General features: G+C 45.1%; 1 protein-coding gene across 2 annotated transcripts in view; it reads right to left on the bottom strand.

Annotated features, from left to right (window-relative positions):
* LOC127391168 (ubiquinol-cytochrome-c reductase complex assembly factor 1) overlaps window positions 1-13,732 on the bottom strand; it is a 48,752-nt gene extending 35,020 nt beyond the window's left edge. The window contains exons 1-5 of one of the 2 annotated variants that reach the window (XM_051633532.1): window positions 13,681-13,732; window positions 11,221-11,325; window positions 9,539-9,640; window positions 8,251-8,358; window positions 5,341-5,413 (exon numbers count right to left, since the gene is read on the bottom strand). In XM_051633532.1, the coding sequence (XP_051489492.1) occupies window positions 5,341-5,413; window positions 8,251-8,358; window positions 9,539-9,640; window positions 11,221-11,325; window positions 13,681-13,704 (412 nt within the window). In that variant the 5' untranslated portion in view covers window positions 13,705-13,732. The remainder of the gene's footprint in view (window positions 1-5,340; window positions 5,414-8,250; window positions 8,359-9,538; window positions 9,641-11,220; window positions 11,326-13,680) is intronic. The other variant, XM_051633533.1, reaches the window with a different exon arrangement.
* Window positions 13,733-14,132: the final 400 nt, after the last annotated feature.

Below are 14,132 nucleotides of genomic sequence, written 5' to 3'. Positions count from 1 at the left end.
GCATTCTGAGTGTCCCATGCCTCCTACATTAGGATTAAAACCACTAACCAACCCTAGAAACAAAGTGTCTACAGATTTAGTTCTACTCCTATAGACACTGGGTTTCCCAGAAATGGTTTGTCCATGTGCATGTGTGTTAGGATGGGAGGCTGGAGAGTCAGGCTATGTGGCACAGAAACCATACTCTTCCTCCTCATGCTTGGAAAGTATGGACCTATTGGTTATGTGCATGTTAAGTCCTTCAGTTCCTGTCAATCTTAAGCCTTCTTCCTAGGAAGACACCTCTACATCTGTTACCTGAAGGTTTAAACAGACTACCTAATGAGAATGATATGACAGTCACCTTGGCCTGTCCAGCACTTGGTCTTGTCTTCTGGGCTGTTCAAACCCAGATGTAAGAAGGCCGGAGTATTGAAAAAGGGATTCTCCAGTCCAGTGTGTCCCGAGGAAATCAATCTGATCTTTTCTGTGTGGAACATATTCCTTCCTGACTCCTACGTTTCTTGGATCTCAAGTATTAACAAGGAGGAGTCATGAAGCAATACTTTTCACAGCCTCTTTCTTTTTTATATGCCAACTATGGTCAGGCAACTACCAGAAGAGCCAAGCAAATCATCACTGTCCCTCTCTCCTCAGACAGATGACTCCATCAATGCCTGGGAGGTGCTAAGCTTCAGCATCAGTGCCCATACATCACCTCTGCCACTTCTAAGACAGCATAAAGAGACTAACAGTCTGTGTTTGGAGATTAAACACAGGTTTCCCTCACCCTTCTCCCCTTTTGGCTCCCTCTTTCCTATTAGAAATAGTTCATGTGCCTAGAAATGACTACTCTGACCTAAAGGGCTGCCAAGGCATCTCTAACCAGGGCAACAGCGCACAATGCTCGCATTAATCAAACCTTTTCATTAAATGAAGGTTCCATAGGCAAGATTCAGAGTAAAACACTTGGTTCAACAGACAAGAGGTCTCTGAAGTAGAAGTTACCACGTATCAGTCTCCCACCACAGAAATCACTCTTGAGTGGAAAGCAAAGCTCACACCTCTGCTGCTGGAAATACGGAAAGTTTTTAAAGACTTATTCAATAACCAGGAGGGAAGAATTTTTTCTCTAACTTTCCAAGTGTTGGACTTCTATTTTTGTAATTCATTTTTTAACTTCTATATTAGGGCTGTCTACATTGTAAATGTAAAGGAGGGATGGCTCCTTTAAAGCAACAAGCTTCCCTCAGGTATCAGCTTTTTAAAATGCAATTCTAAAATTTGAGGGTTTGGACCATCTCATTTTGGGAAACTAACCAGGGAGAAAGATCCATTCTAGAATTAAACAGAAAACTATTCAATTTAGATGCACAAAAAATATAAAGCCCCCTATGAAATTACCATGATTATTATCAGCTGGGTAATAAATCTGTTCTGCTCACAGAACATATCCTCCTGGTCACGTGTCTGCATTTGATAAGAGACACAAAGGCTCAAGTTTATGAGGACACACCTCTTCCTCCAGTCATATTCTGCACTTAAAATTCACCAGGTAAGGACATAAAACTTGAACATGGACTTCATTTCATGATAGATCATCTTTGCCACTACCACAATGTTAGAAGGATGCAATGGGAAGGTATCCCCACATCCCCACAGCAGGTGCTGTGTCTGTGTCAGTGCTCCCCTGGGCACAGCAGACTGCAGCAAGTGCCTGAAGGCACCTGGTGGGCTAAGGGAGACAAGAATCCAGAGTCCTGTAAGTGAATCCCCAGCCCTTTCAAGCTGCTTGGTAGCCCCACAGGAGCCATGTGAGAGGCTGTTGTGACAGGCCCAGCTCTTCACTACTATGGAGCAATTAACAATATGAACAGGTCAAGATGAATTCAAGGTAACCCTACACTCCATGTTCACAAGACAAACTCCAGCTCAGCTCTCAGTATCACCTAACTGATCCTAAAAGCTCTTTGACTTTTCAAGTAGAAGGTTAGGCATGAAACACTCTTCTCACAGGTGGCTACCTTCTTCATTTTGGTAGCACTACCCAAATCCTGCAAGCTCTGGGCACAGAAAGCCTGGCATCAGTAACCCTACTATTCCCTCTACTGCTTCTCTGCTCTCCCTTAAACAAGAAAATGCTGAAGTCCTAAACCAGTTTCACTTTCCACATAAGCAGCACAGTCCAGGCATTCAGGATGCAGGCTCTAAAGCAAGAGTTTCCAAAGTTTCATCCATACCTCATCATATCATAGAATCACAGAATTATTTGGGTTGGAAAGGACCTTAAAGACCATCTAGATCCAACCCCCCTCCATGGGCTGGGACACGATCACCAACAGAATGGCAGGTATAATAAAATTAACTGCAGTATAACAACAAAGAGTCCCAATTAAAACACTTCCTTTGTAAACTACAGCAGCCTGATGACTTCCATATCCACAGTCCATATTTTGGGGACCGCTGTTCTAAGGCTCAGTGCAGAGAAAGGCAGGTCACAGTTCTGCATAGCAGAAAGTCTCAGAAATGTCACATTGCAGTTGTTCTTCAAGCCACAGCACAAAAGCACATCCAGAAATGCCTGATGAAGGCTCTGGGAAGAATTGGTTCTGATCACACAGGGTTAATGAGCCCACAAACAGTTTTACACATGCATGGATGTATGGTTTCTGAGCCCAGCTCAGCAGGTTAACAACTCTCACAAATGGCAGAGAAAAGCTAATAAGCTCTCCGGAGACCAGAGCTGAACACACAGCTCACTTGGACATCCCAACACCACGCAAGTGGAGCCAGAAGTGCTGGGGGCAGCAAAGCACAATTACACCAGCAGGTCTCCACACAGCCAGCTCTGGGCCTGAGCTGGGTCCTGTGCAGCACCATTACCACTCCTAGGGTTCCTTAGCAGCACAATTCATCCTGTGAGGGCACAGCACCCACAGGAGTATCATCTCAGGCACAGCTGTGCTTGCAGCATCTCCAAGGGAAAGATGATTTAGTCGAGTTAGTCAAGAGTTTGTTGCTTCCTGCTCCTACTAGTCCCCCAGGCTGTTCTCTTGGGAGGGAGCTGCAGTCCTGGCCCAAGAGATACTCATCTTTTAATTGACAAAGGAGCAATTCAGAACAGAAAAAAAAAAAACCAGATCCTGGCTGACCTAGTTTGATGAGGACATGGTGAACTGAACTGAGAGTTGGGTATCTTGCTTCATGCCATGCTCCCCTCTTTCCTCACCACCCACTCTATGCCACAGCTGCTGTCCATCAGACCCTGCCATGTGAGTTCACCAACACAGCAAAACAGTAAGTCAGGAAAAACCTGGTCTGCTTTTTTCCAGTGACCTAAACAGTTCACCAGAGGACATGCCAACTGTCCAGTCCAGAACACAAGCAGAGAAAGATGGAGAACTGAGCTTTCTCCCTTTGGCCACTACTACACCTCAGCTGCCCATGGAACCACAGCCTAAAGCTTCATCACTGGCAAAATCAATTCAAAAGCTCCTGCCCACCCACCCAGTCTGTGTTTTAGAGGAACTATTTTTTAAATAAGGATCACATCCCTGCTACCTTTTAGAGCTAATCCCCCAAACAGCTTCAGCTCTTGGTAGATAGAAGAAACAGAAACTACTTATGTCCAGTTTTATATGAAAGCAATGATTTGGAGCCACAAGCACAGACCCCAACACCACAGACATTCTTATAGCACCAATGGGTACATCTCACACACTGTCAGTCTCAGCAGAACAAACTCAGCAAAAAAATCTCTCTTTTGGGTGTAAGTTCAGAGATGGACAGGCGACAGCTACTACCAGAGAGCAAAAAGACAAAAGGAGCAACAAGGACCTTCTGGAGAAAATGGTGAAACTTGAGAGGCTGCCTGCAGTTTCTGACATGCTCAAAGTGAGGAGGAGAGCTGGGAATTTTCTCTTTATAACAGTAAGTCAGTATCAAGACTCCAACTAAAGTATTGAGGCTGAAACTCTGTGCCAGTATCTTTTTTGCATGCTTCAAAATTCCTTTAAATTTTAATACAGGGCAACATTTATATATCTTTGTACAATTAACCTGCTCAGCAAAGACAGTGAAACACCAGTTAAAACCAGCAAAGCCTCTATTTGAGAGGCAAATATGTCAGACAGAAGAGAACTTATCTGAGAAAGCCTGAGAGGGCACACAGCCAGGGAGAGGTGTGTGCACAGGAAAAATGAGGTTCTAATTTTTTGATCACTAATGATGAATCCTACTGCCGAGAGAGTTCTCTCACTCCTGCAACCACTGGAACCACATCAGAGCTTTAGAAAAGCTTCTGAAAACCACTGGAAAATCTTGCAGCAGCAACACCATGTACCAAACCACCCTAAATAAATTCTGCACTAGATGAACACACAAAGATGTCCCTTCAGCTGGTCTCGCAAGAGGAGGCAGCAGCAGCCCCAACCTGTGATGGTTCATTGTAAAGCCATAAGAAAGCCCTTGGCAGCTGAGGAATTTGGGTGACAGGCCAGATCCAGGCAATGGGTTTAGTACCAGCTAAACTGACATAGGAAATAATTCATATAAGAATAAAATATTATTGAAGCTTATGTAAGTCTCAAAACATCTTCCCCATTCACCAGCTAGATTTGAAACTAATAAAAGCAGCAACAGATTTTTGTAGCTAATAGCTAAAGGACAACATGAAAAAGCCATCCCAACTCAAGGCAGTATTATTCTTATATATTTAAAGGGTGGAGCTGTGTGTCATACTCTCTACCCAGTCAAGAGATGTGTCCTGGTTTAATTCTGTCATGGTCAATAAAATGGAGAAAGTCTCTTAAGTTTGAGCCAAACCTGCCCCAGCCATGAGGAAGAGAGACAGGCAGGACCTTGTGATCCAACTGACCCTGTATCCTAAAAAAAGCTGTGCATCAGCAGATGGGGATGGTTCTCAGACCTGTATTCCCAGTTATACTGGTCACATACTTCTCACAACTGGTCATGGGACAGGGTAGGACACAGAGACCACGTGACCACAGTAAAAAGGGAAGAGATATCTGGGATCCTAGTTTATCCCACCCTTGGTAATAAAAAAGGCAATATCCTTCAAAGTTCAGGATATTCTGGGTCTTACCCATCCCTCCCTTGTTCTTGTTCTCCATTGCAGCAGGCAAGATGCACCAACCCCAGACTCCAGTCTGCCCTTGAACCCTTGCCCCTCCAGAGCACAGGGAACACTGCAGCCCAGCCAGCTTCTGGCTGCACACGCTCTACTAGGGGCTGACAAGTCTTTCTGCTGCCAAATTTCCTGGTATCAATCCATCTAGGAATTGTCATCAGAAGTACTCTCACCAGGGCAGTCCTCCAAATACCATCAAGTCCAGCACTTACTGTTAAAAAATTCCTCGTAGTCAGTTTTCTCCACGCAGCACGTGTACATGCGCAGCGCCGCCACCTTCACCTTCTGAAGAAGAAGAAAAAACACCACTTACAGTATTCCCAGGAGAGCTGGGGAATTCCACTGCTTTTGTTACATACAAACTCTGTCATTTTCTGAAAAGACTTCTTCTGAGAATCACAATCACTTGGGATTTTCGGGAGCACACTGAACATCTCCAGGAATGACACAACTACAGTCAGTTTTGCCTTGAGGCCAAAAAATGACTAAATGGCTTCTTGAATACCCTTCCAAATCCAGCTCAACATAACACTGTCATTACAGAAAATGAAATTAAATGGCTTTCCTTACAGAGACTCCAAGGATCCCAGTTCACAATTCCTGTTTTCCTGCAATAACTTTAATTGATGTATATCGCTCAAAGTGTTTTGTATCATTTAAGTTTTAAATATTAAAGAATTGACATAACAGACATCTCCTAAAATGTCTTTTTTCCTCTTACAAAAATGAAAATTGACCAAGTAAGCTTCACAAGTGAGAAAGGAATCCCAACTGATGAATGATGAGAGGTATATTCAGGTGCTCTGGCACTTCTAATTCTGTTCTTGCACCAGAAAAACCTTCATTGCATCACCTGTAACAAAGATGGAGGTGCTGAAGCTTCAAAGGCACAGTAACTGGTAGCAAGGAGTTTAAAGAGCTGTCAGCTACTCCTGACAGGGGAGAAAAACATATTTTAAAAAAAGAAAACTCCAGAGCCCACTCCACTACCTAAGCCAGGAAGCAGTAGAGAGTTTGGGTTGGTTTTTTTTTCCGTTATTATTTTAAGTGACAAATACCAGGGGTCATCTCAGTGCTCAATGTACTTCAGCCACGAGCACCACGCCTGTCAACTGGCCCTTCAAATGACCAAAGTAACCATTTGTATATCTCTCCAACCAAAAGAAAAATAAGGAAGTTTCAACTGATCTCCTGCTGTGGAAACACAGCAGCCATTATTTTTCTTATTCAGTAATCTCAGGTTTCTGTCAAAAATCAAGTATACATCTCAACTCCTTGCAGTAACACATTTTACACTGTTTACTGGAGTTCTGAAGGTTTCCTTTTTAAAGGAAATGCTGAGTGGTCTGAGGGTAGAGATCTCCCCTGTGAAAGCCACTGCCCCAGATCTGTGCTAGACTTTCAAAACATACTCTAAAGACCAGTCCCTGCAATCCAGCCCTTAAATCAAGCAGGTAACACAGGAGAAACCGGAGAAATTTAATCCTGGAAGTGTTAGGGTGTAGAAGAGAGATGGGGGAAGGGAGAAGAAAGTGGAAAAAAGCAGAGAAATATGAAGAACGCTCCCTAAGATCTCGTAGAGAGCACTGGAAAGGCTGAAAATGAATTCAGGTCTCTTGGGCCCTAACCATAAAATAACTCTCTCCAAACTCAAGGTCCCTAGCCAAAAGCAGGCAGTAAAGAGTAGCAATTAAGCAGAACTCTGAATCAACACTTAGAGCTAACAAAAATCTTTATTACAACAATATGTACTCAAGCACATGGCAAAGAAACTACTCTCTCATGAGGTTTAGCATCACCTGATTAAAAGCAACTGATTTTAACCAAAATACCTAACCCCCTTAAGTGTCAGTTATCTTTGCTTTGTATTTGCTTTCTGAGGAGTGAGATACAATCAGCAACAGTTTAAGATCAGTCTTGGAGGAGGTCCACTCTAACTTGCAGATATTCAAAGCACCTTACAGCTTTTAATTCCTGCAGAGTTGGGCTCAGCCCTTCCCTCAAGCTGCCTTCTCCTCTCAGTCCTTTAGACTGTGTCCTAGCTCAGAGTAAAGAAGTCAGGAATTTAACCTCTTTTTTCCTTCTACATAAGGTACCCATGGTGTCTCTTACAGAACTGCTCTCCTTTAGTCAATATTAACAACTGTTTTATGAAAGGACTATCTAAAAAAGGAGAAAAAGGAGGACTATTTGTGACTGCTTTAGTCAGACACTGCTGAACAGTGACTCCAACACCAACCATTAGGTATCTCACTCCTGTCCCTTGGGGAGACCCTTCTGTCACAGACATACAGACGACTGGAAGAGGTTCAGAGAAGGGAACATAAATCAAAACCTCCAAGAGCCTAAATAACAGAAACGTTAGACTAAGTCTCCTCAGTGCAATAAAAGACTAAGATATTTTGGAATGAGCCTGTAAAATCCTCAGTGGAAGGGAGAATGTGAATGTACACTCCAAGGAAAGACTAATCACCTTTTTATTAAGTACAAAATTAAAAGGCACCACTGACAACAACTGCACTTCCTCCTCCAGTGGGTACTCCAGCTGTGGAACTCCCTGCTATTGAAGGCTATAGATGCAACTGCACAAATTTACAGAAGAAAAACCCACCAATAGATATTACATAAAAATGCCTGGTTTCGTGCAGAAGTCCTGAAACACCAACTGAACACGTGAGGCTGTACATGTGACACATAAGTATCACAACATGCTTGTCCTGTAATTAAATTCTTTCTAGGTAACTGCAATTGGTCATTATTAGATACAAGATGATGGTTTATGTGGGAGTTTGACTTAGCAAGGCAGTCAATGTGTCCTTTAGCACACAAAAGAAATTAAAAATAAGGTATCTGAAGAAATTCAAGAAGGCTTAAGATCCTACAAATCAAATGCAATATCCCTACTTATGTCATCTATGGCAATGCAAAGATCAAGGGAGGTCCAAGCTATGGATTATTATTCCTCTCATCACAAAACAGGAATTGACATAGGTAATAATTAGTACTTTTCCACAAGTATTGCTCCTATCATAAGAAAAAAAAAAAAGTGGGGTGTTTTTGTTTGCTTTTTAGAACTCTGAAAGTATCAAACAGCCAAGAGAAGTATTAAATGAATGCTTTACCCATTTGCTATACTTCAGTGGTCCTGTGAAACCCATTGCTTCTATTATCCTTGTGAAAGCACCCACTTTCTCTTCAGAGGACTGCAGGGAATCTTTTGCAGAAAGATGCTGTAAAATTGAAAGATCACATTTTTAACCTTAGCAATTCAATCTGAAAAACCATTTTAGTTAAAAAGCTACAAGTTCAATAGAGAATTGTAAGTTTATTGTTAATTTTCTTTGTTCCACAAAGCAAACACATCTTTAGGTCTTATCTGGAAAATATTACACTGTTTTTCTCACATGATGTTCTTCTGCTCATAAAGGCAACCATTCCATAACTTTTTTGATAAAAGCATCCCACTGGAACCTCAGACTCAAACACCCCCTCCTAAGACACAAACATACTAAGGAAAAAATTTTCCTAGTAAAGAAGCAATTTAGCAACATAAGGACTGCCATGCATGGCCAGAACACTTAGATTAGGGTGTCAAAATAACCAATTTAAAATACTTTTTAGTATTGATCTCTAACTCTACACCAGCAAAATAAACTGGGCAGACAGCTAGCCCAGATTGTTGCTTTTAGTCAAATTTTACCCATCAATCTCTAACTTTCTTTTTCCTTCTGTCCTCTCATTTCTCTTGCTCACATTCCATTTTGACATTCTCTTCACATTGCATTCACAAGAGCAGGATCAGGATATTTAATAGCTGAGAGATGTTGACTCCCTTGAATTAACCCCTAAACCAATCTCATGGAGATGATTCATGCTCCAGAAAACTTCTATTTCAAGACAAAAGACTAGAAATGTAAGAGATGCAGAGACCACACATTAACAGAATAGTACAGATGAACAGTAGTTATTAGTAGATTGCCTGACAATTTTCAGTGGCAAAACTGTTGTTATATTCCCAAGATATAGGATCAGGAAACATCTTGTCACTTCTAATTTCTGCAGGCAACTTCTGTGCTCCCCTTTTTTCAAGGCAAGAAGGGAACATTTGCCCCCCACCCCAATAACTACTCTCCTGAACTTAGTTTTTTTCCTTATTGTTCCAGGATTATCATTGGGACTTTCACCCCAGATAACCCAGCTCTAACTGCAGCCTCCTATGGCAGCCCTTTGTTTTCTGGAAAGGAACAGAAACACTTTGCAAATTATTGCACCCATTGTTAACACTTAAACCAGACTAAACTAGAGTTGAATCATCTCCTACATGTTTTGAAAAGGGTTTTGTTACTGGTACCTGTATAAACCTAAGCACAATGTGTCCTCTGACAATAAAAAGCATCAAACTCTTCTAACCTTGTTTGTATTATAAAACCATCTGTTTTGTTGTGTAATGGCTCCATTGGCTTGAGTCAATCCACAGGATTTAGACAGTTGGAACTGGCCAGCCTTGTGTCTCTAGGAAAAATGATAAAAGAAAATGAAGAGACCATTGACTAGTAAACACTTAACTTTACACCAGTTACTCTTAGTTTGCTTCCAAGTCAATTACAGTTTAGTTTAATCCCTGAAAACTTCACATCACAAAAAAGCACAAATTTATTATTATAACTGTTCCAAACAAGATGGTTGTCCCTGCTTAATGCTCCACATCACACATTCCCTAGTGTTCTGAGCACACTGATGGAACAGGCTGGCAGACCACTCTGCTCAAAAACCACAGGCTATCTGCTTTGATTTTCTCCCACACTACTTCTAATTATGGGTTTTGACTCTTAATAAAGAATAATTATTTTTCCAGCCTCACAGAGAAACAAAGCTTATGCTATTTTTGTCTACAACTTTATAGCCCATTCAATTGTTTTTGTGGCTGGGACTCAAACAAAATAAAATCACAGGGCAAAAGCTGTCACTTCAACCACTGTGACTTCTCAGCACAAGTTGAATGACAGGGCTAAAAACTATCAAGTAGGACTGAGTGGGATCTCCAGGCAAGCAGCTGCACACTGAACAGACCACCTATCACAGCCTTCCAGCACACCCAGATTAGCAGTAACTGGCTTATTAATCATTTCAGACAAAGTGCATGTGCTGGTTTGTTCAGAGCAGCCATCCCTACTGGATCTACTGGTGGCTCAGTGTAAGCCCAACTTTATCAAAACTTCAGAACTGCTCACTGCCCTGCCTGCTCCCAACATCCCACACCACTGGGTAGGGGCTGGTGCTTTAACAGCACGGCTGTCCCACAACAGCATGGGCAGTTTTCTCAGGACTGGAAGTGTTACCTGAGAAAAGACATCAAGCCAAAGAGCTTACAGGAAAGTTTCCAATTCTGTACATCACGGCCTCATGATACAAGTTGTAATACACAGGAGGACAAGGAAGAGGCTGAATCTCCTCACATGTCATTGTACACATGAAGGAAACACCAAGAGACACACACTCATTCTGCTCCCAGAGCCTGCATCCACCCCCATTTCCTACACATCTTTTCACCTCTCTATTCTTAACTGCTACCACATGATGTTCTAGCTAATTTCCTATGGACAGACACAATTTGGCACCCTGCATGCTGACAGAACTGGAAACAACTGACAAGGCAGTGCTTCCCACCCAACAGCACTGCTCCACGCCGTGCTGCACTGGGGAACCACAGCAGCAGGAAGCCCAGGGCTGCTGCACAGCTGAGATGTTCTGTGAAATCAAGGGCTGGGAATGTCAAGCACTCATGACTAGCTTGTAACAGCTGCTTTGGAAAAATGACACCTGCATTTGGACTTCAGCTTTTAATCCACTCACAACAGATTGTTTGGATTCATTAAAAGACTACACAGCTGGAATAGAGACAACTGTGTAATGAAGAGTGGGAGCTCACCCTGTGAGCAGCAGGAAGTTTTTGAGATGCCTTGATACTTCAGCAAGACACACACAGTGAAGGCATCACTTTTGGCAGCATCTTGATTTAAAGAGCACCACTTTTTCTTACTAATCTAAACTTATCCCACTGTTGCACATTTTAACATACTCTGATATCCTACCTGGAAAATGCCACCGAGCATCCATCTACACTGGCCTTGGACTGTGGTTGTCTGTGGCAATCCAGTGCATGCTGCTATCCACTGAGGCACTCCAGCCTGGCAGATCTGGAACAGAGGGACTAGCAATGAAGAAAAGGACCCTAATACACAGCAACAGTTTAACTGTCCTCCTGCTTCCACAAGTTTTATTCATTTCTACAACAATCCCGAGAGCAAACTCCCAACTTGCACTTGACAGGAGTATAAATTCTGATTTTTAAAATATCTTGCCTTCCAGTATAAGCCTGCAACCTCACTGGCAGGAACAGACCAGTCAAAAAGGTAACAGTGGGCTACAACATAAAACTACACCACATTTTTTAATATCTAGACACTAAATACAAACACTCAAGAAACATTCTTCAATTGACAGAGATCTCTAAAAAGTCCTCATCCAACTCTCAGCTTTTATGTGTCTTCTTTGCTCAGGCAAAGCTAAGAATACTAATGTTTCAAAAGAGTGTTGACCCAAGAAATGTCAGTAAAGGTAATTATTTTCTGGTAATTAAAACATCAGGTAATTTGGAAGAGAGGCAAGGTTTTCTCTGCCTGCACTTTCTTTGCACCATCCATTTTCTGCAATACTCAAGTTAGGACAATATTTGCCTCCTTCTTATGTGTTCTGCTTTAATACTGGAAATAATGTCTATATCATTAGAATGGATATGATTTTTTCTAACAAAAAGACCTTCCTTTTCAACTGGCCACAAAGACGATTAAGAGATTGAAGCATCCAACACAGGACGAGAGGTTTAGTTTTGAGAAAAGAAGACTCCAGGGCAATCTTACCAATGTTTATGAACTGGTGGGTGGGCAGTCACACCCTTCTTAGTGGTGCTCAGTGAAAGGACAACTATGAGACCCATAGATCCACTCAAAGACTGGGAGGAAAGGACACAAAAGCAGCTTGAGCTCCTGTTGCCTGCCCTGCAGTCCCTGCTGCCCCTCAGGGCAGTGCAAGGCCACCTCCTGCTGCCCCCCTCTGCTCCCCACTGAGCTGCACTGCTAATCCATTCAGGGAATGGATTAGGGATTTTAAGAGCTTGGAGGGGAGAGATGCACAATCATAGTAAGTGTGATCAGTGTTCACTGCTACACCTTCTCCCTTCTACTGTAGCAAGACTACTGAGTTTCTGCTCTTTCTCTGTAACATCACTACCCAGAAAGTAGAATTATAAAAATTACACATTTCTAGCCAAAAATACATTTCCACTGAGTACCACAAAGTATTTACTGAGGATAAGCCAGTGCTCTGATATAAACATCTTTCTAGGAAGAAATTCTTTGCTGTGAGGGTGGTGAGACACTGGGGACAGGTCAGCTTAGGAGACAAGTCCCTCACCACCAGCAAGCAGGTTTTCATTGCAAACCACACCCTGGAGGTAAAGCTCCACAGCCAGCTGAACCCATCTGGTGATTCACTGCTTCTCTATCACTCTCCCTGCTCCCTCCTGCCCAGCCTCCCCTTCCCTTTCTGCCTCTTTAACACATTCAAGCCGCAGGAAACTCTTTTTATGTTGCTGCAGTCTTACCACTCCAGCATTTGGAGCACAGGGGCCAAGAAAAATGCTGGAGGAGGCGATGGTAGGCACCAGCGCACAGACACGAGCCAGGAGAACACAGCAGGAACGGGAGGGGGAAGCAGGAACTCCAGCTCCCTGCCCCTCAGCTGCTCCAGGCAGGTTTGCTCTCGTCGCTTTCAGCTTGAGATGAAAGGGCAGGGCTCACCCGGCCGGGGAAACCCCGCGCTGGGACGGCAGCTCAAGCTCTTCGTGCATGGATTTCCTGATCGGGTACTGCCCCCACTAAAGGCCTCTCACCTCCTGATGAGCCATCCCCGCCACCGGCGCTGCCCGTGCCCTGGCTGTGCTGTGGCAGAGCATCCCACCCCGCCACCAACTCCCCTCTGTGCTAAAAAAGCGGCCCCGCGCTGCCAAGAACGAGAAGGGCCAAGAGAGGGGGAAGCTGCACAAACGCCGAGGAAGGAGCCGCGCGATTAGCGCCCTGCTGCGCTCCCCCGGTGCCTCCGGTTTAACACAGGCAGCCTGACCCGGCCCTCGCTACCAGACAGCTCCGCAGCGAGAGGCGGGAGGCCCGAGAGCGCGGGTCCCGGCCCCGCACGGCCCGGGGAGGCCCGGCCGGCGGGACCGCTCCGGCCCCGGCACCAAAGCCTGCCCCGCTGCTCTGAGGGAAAACCTGGACCCGCTGCTCCGCCTGAGCCCGCTGCCGGGGGGGGGCGGGAATGCCGGGCGGGAATGCCGGTTGGGAATGCCGCCGGTTCCACAGACGCCCGGTCCCGGGGCACGGGGGAGCGGCCGCACGGCAGGGCAGGGCAGGGGGCCGGAGGGCAGCGCGGGGAGCGGCGGGGGCCGCAGCCCCGGCCCCGGCCCCGGCCCGGCCCCCGGTGCCGCCGCCACTCACCGCGGCTCGCGCCAGCGCCGCCATCGGTCCCGGGCGCCGCTTCCGGCGGGGCGGGCCCTTCCGGCCGCGCTCTGCGCGCGCGCGGGGCTGCGCTCCCCTCAGCGCCGGGGCGGGGCGGGCGGGAGCGGCGGGTCCGTCCGTGTCCGTGTGTCCTTGTCAGTCCCCTGCCCTGCGAGCCCCGACGCGTGAGGAGCAGAGCTGCTCAGCGGTGCCACAGAGCGTGGCAGCAGAGCTGTTCAGCGGTGCCACAGAACATGGCAGCAGAGCTGCTCAGTGGTGCCACAGAATGTGGCAGCAGAGCTGTTCAGTGGTGCCACACAGAACATGGCAGCAGAGCTGTTCAGCGGTGCCACAGGGAATGGCAGCAGAGCTGTTCAGTGGTGCCACACAGAACATGGCAGCAGAGCTGTTCAGTGGTGCCACAGAGCGTGGCAGCAGAGCTGTTCAGTGGT

This window comes from Apus apus, chromosome 15 (assembly GCF_020740795.1).
Source record: "Apus apus isolate bApuApu2 chromosome 15, bApuApu2.pri.cur, whole genome shotgun sequence".
In the NCBI taxonomy this organism is placed as follows: Eukaryota; Metazoa; Chordata; class Aves; order Apodiformes; family Apodidae; genus Apus; species Apus apus.
Note: the sequence above shows the minus strand (reverse complement) of the source record. Positions and strands in the feature narration are given on the sequence as shown.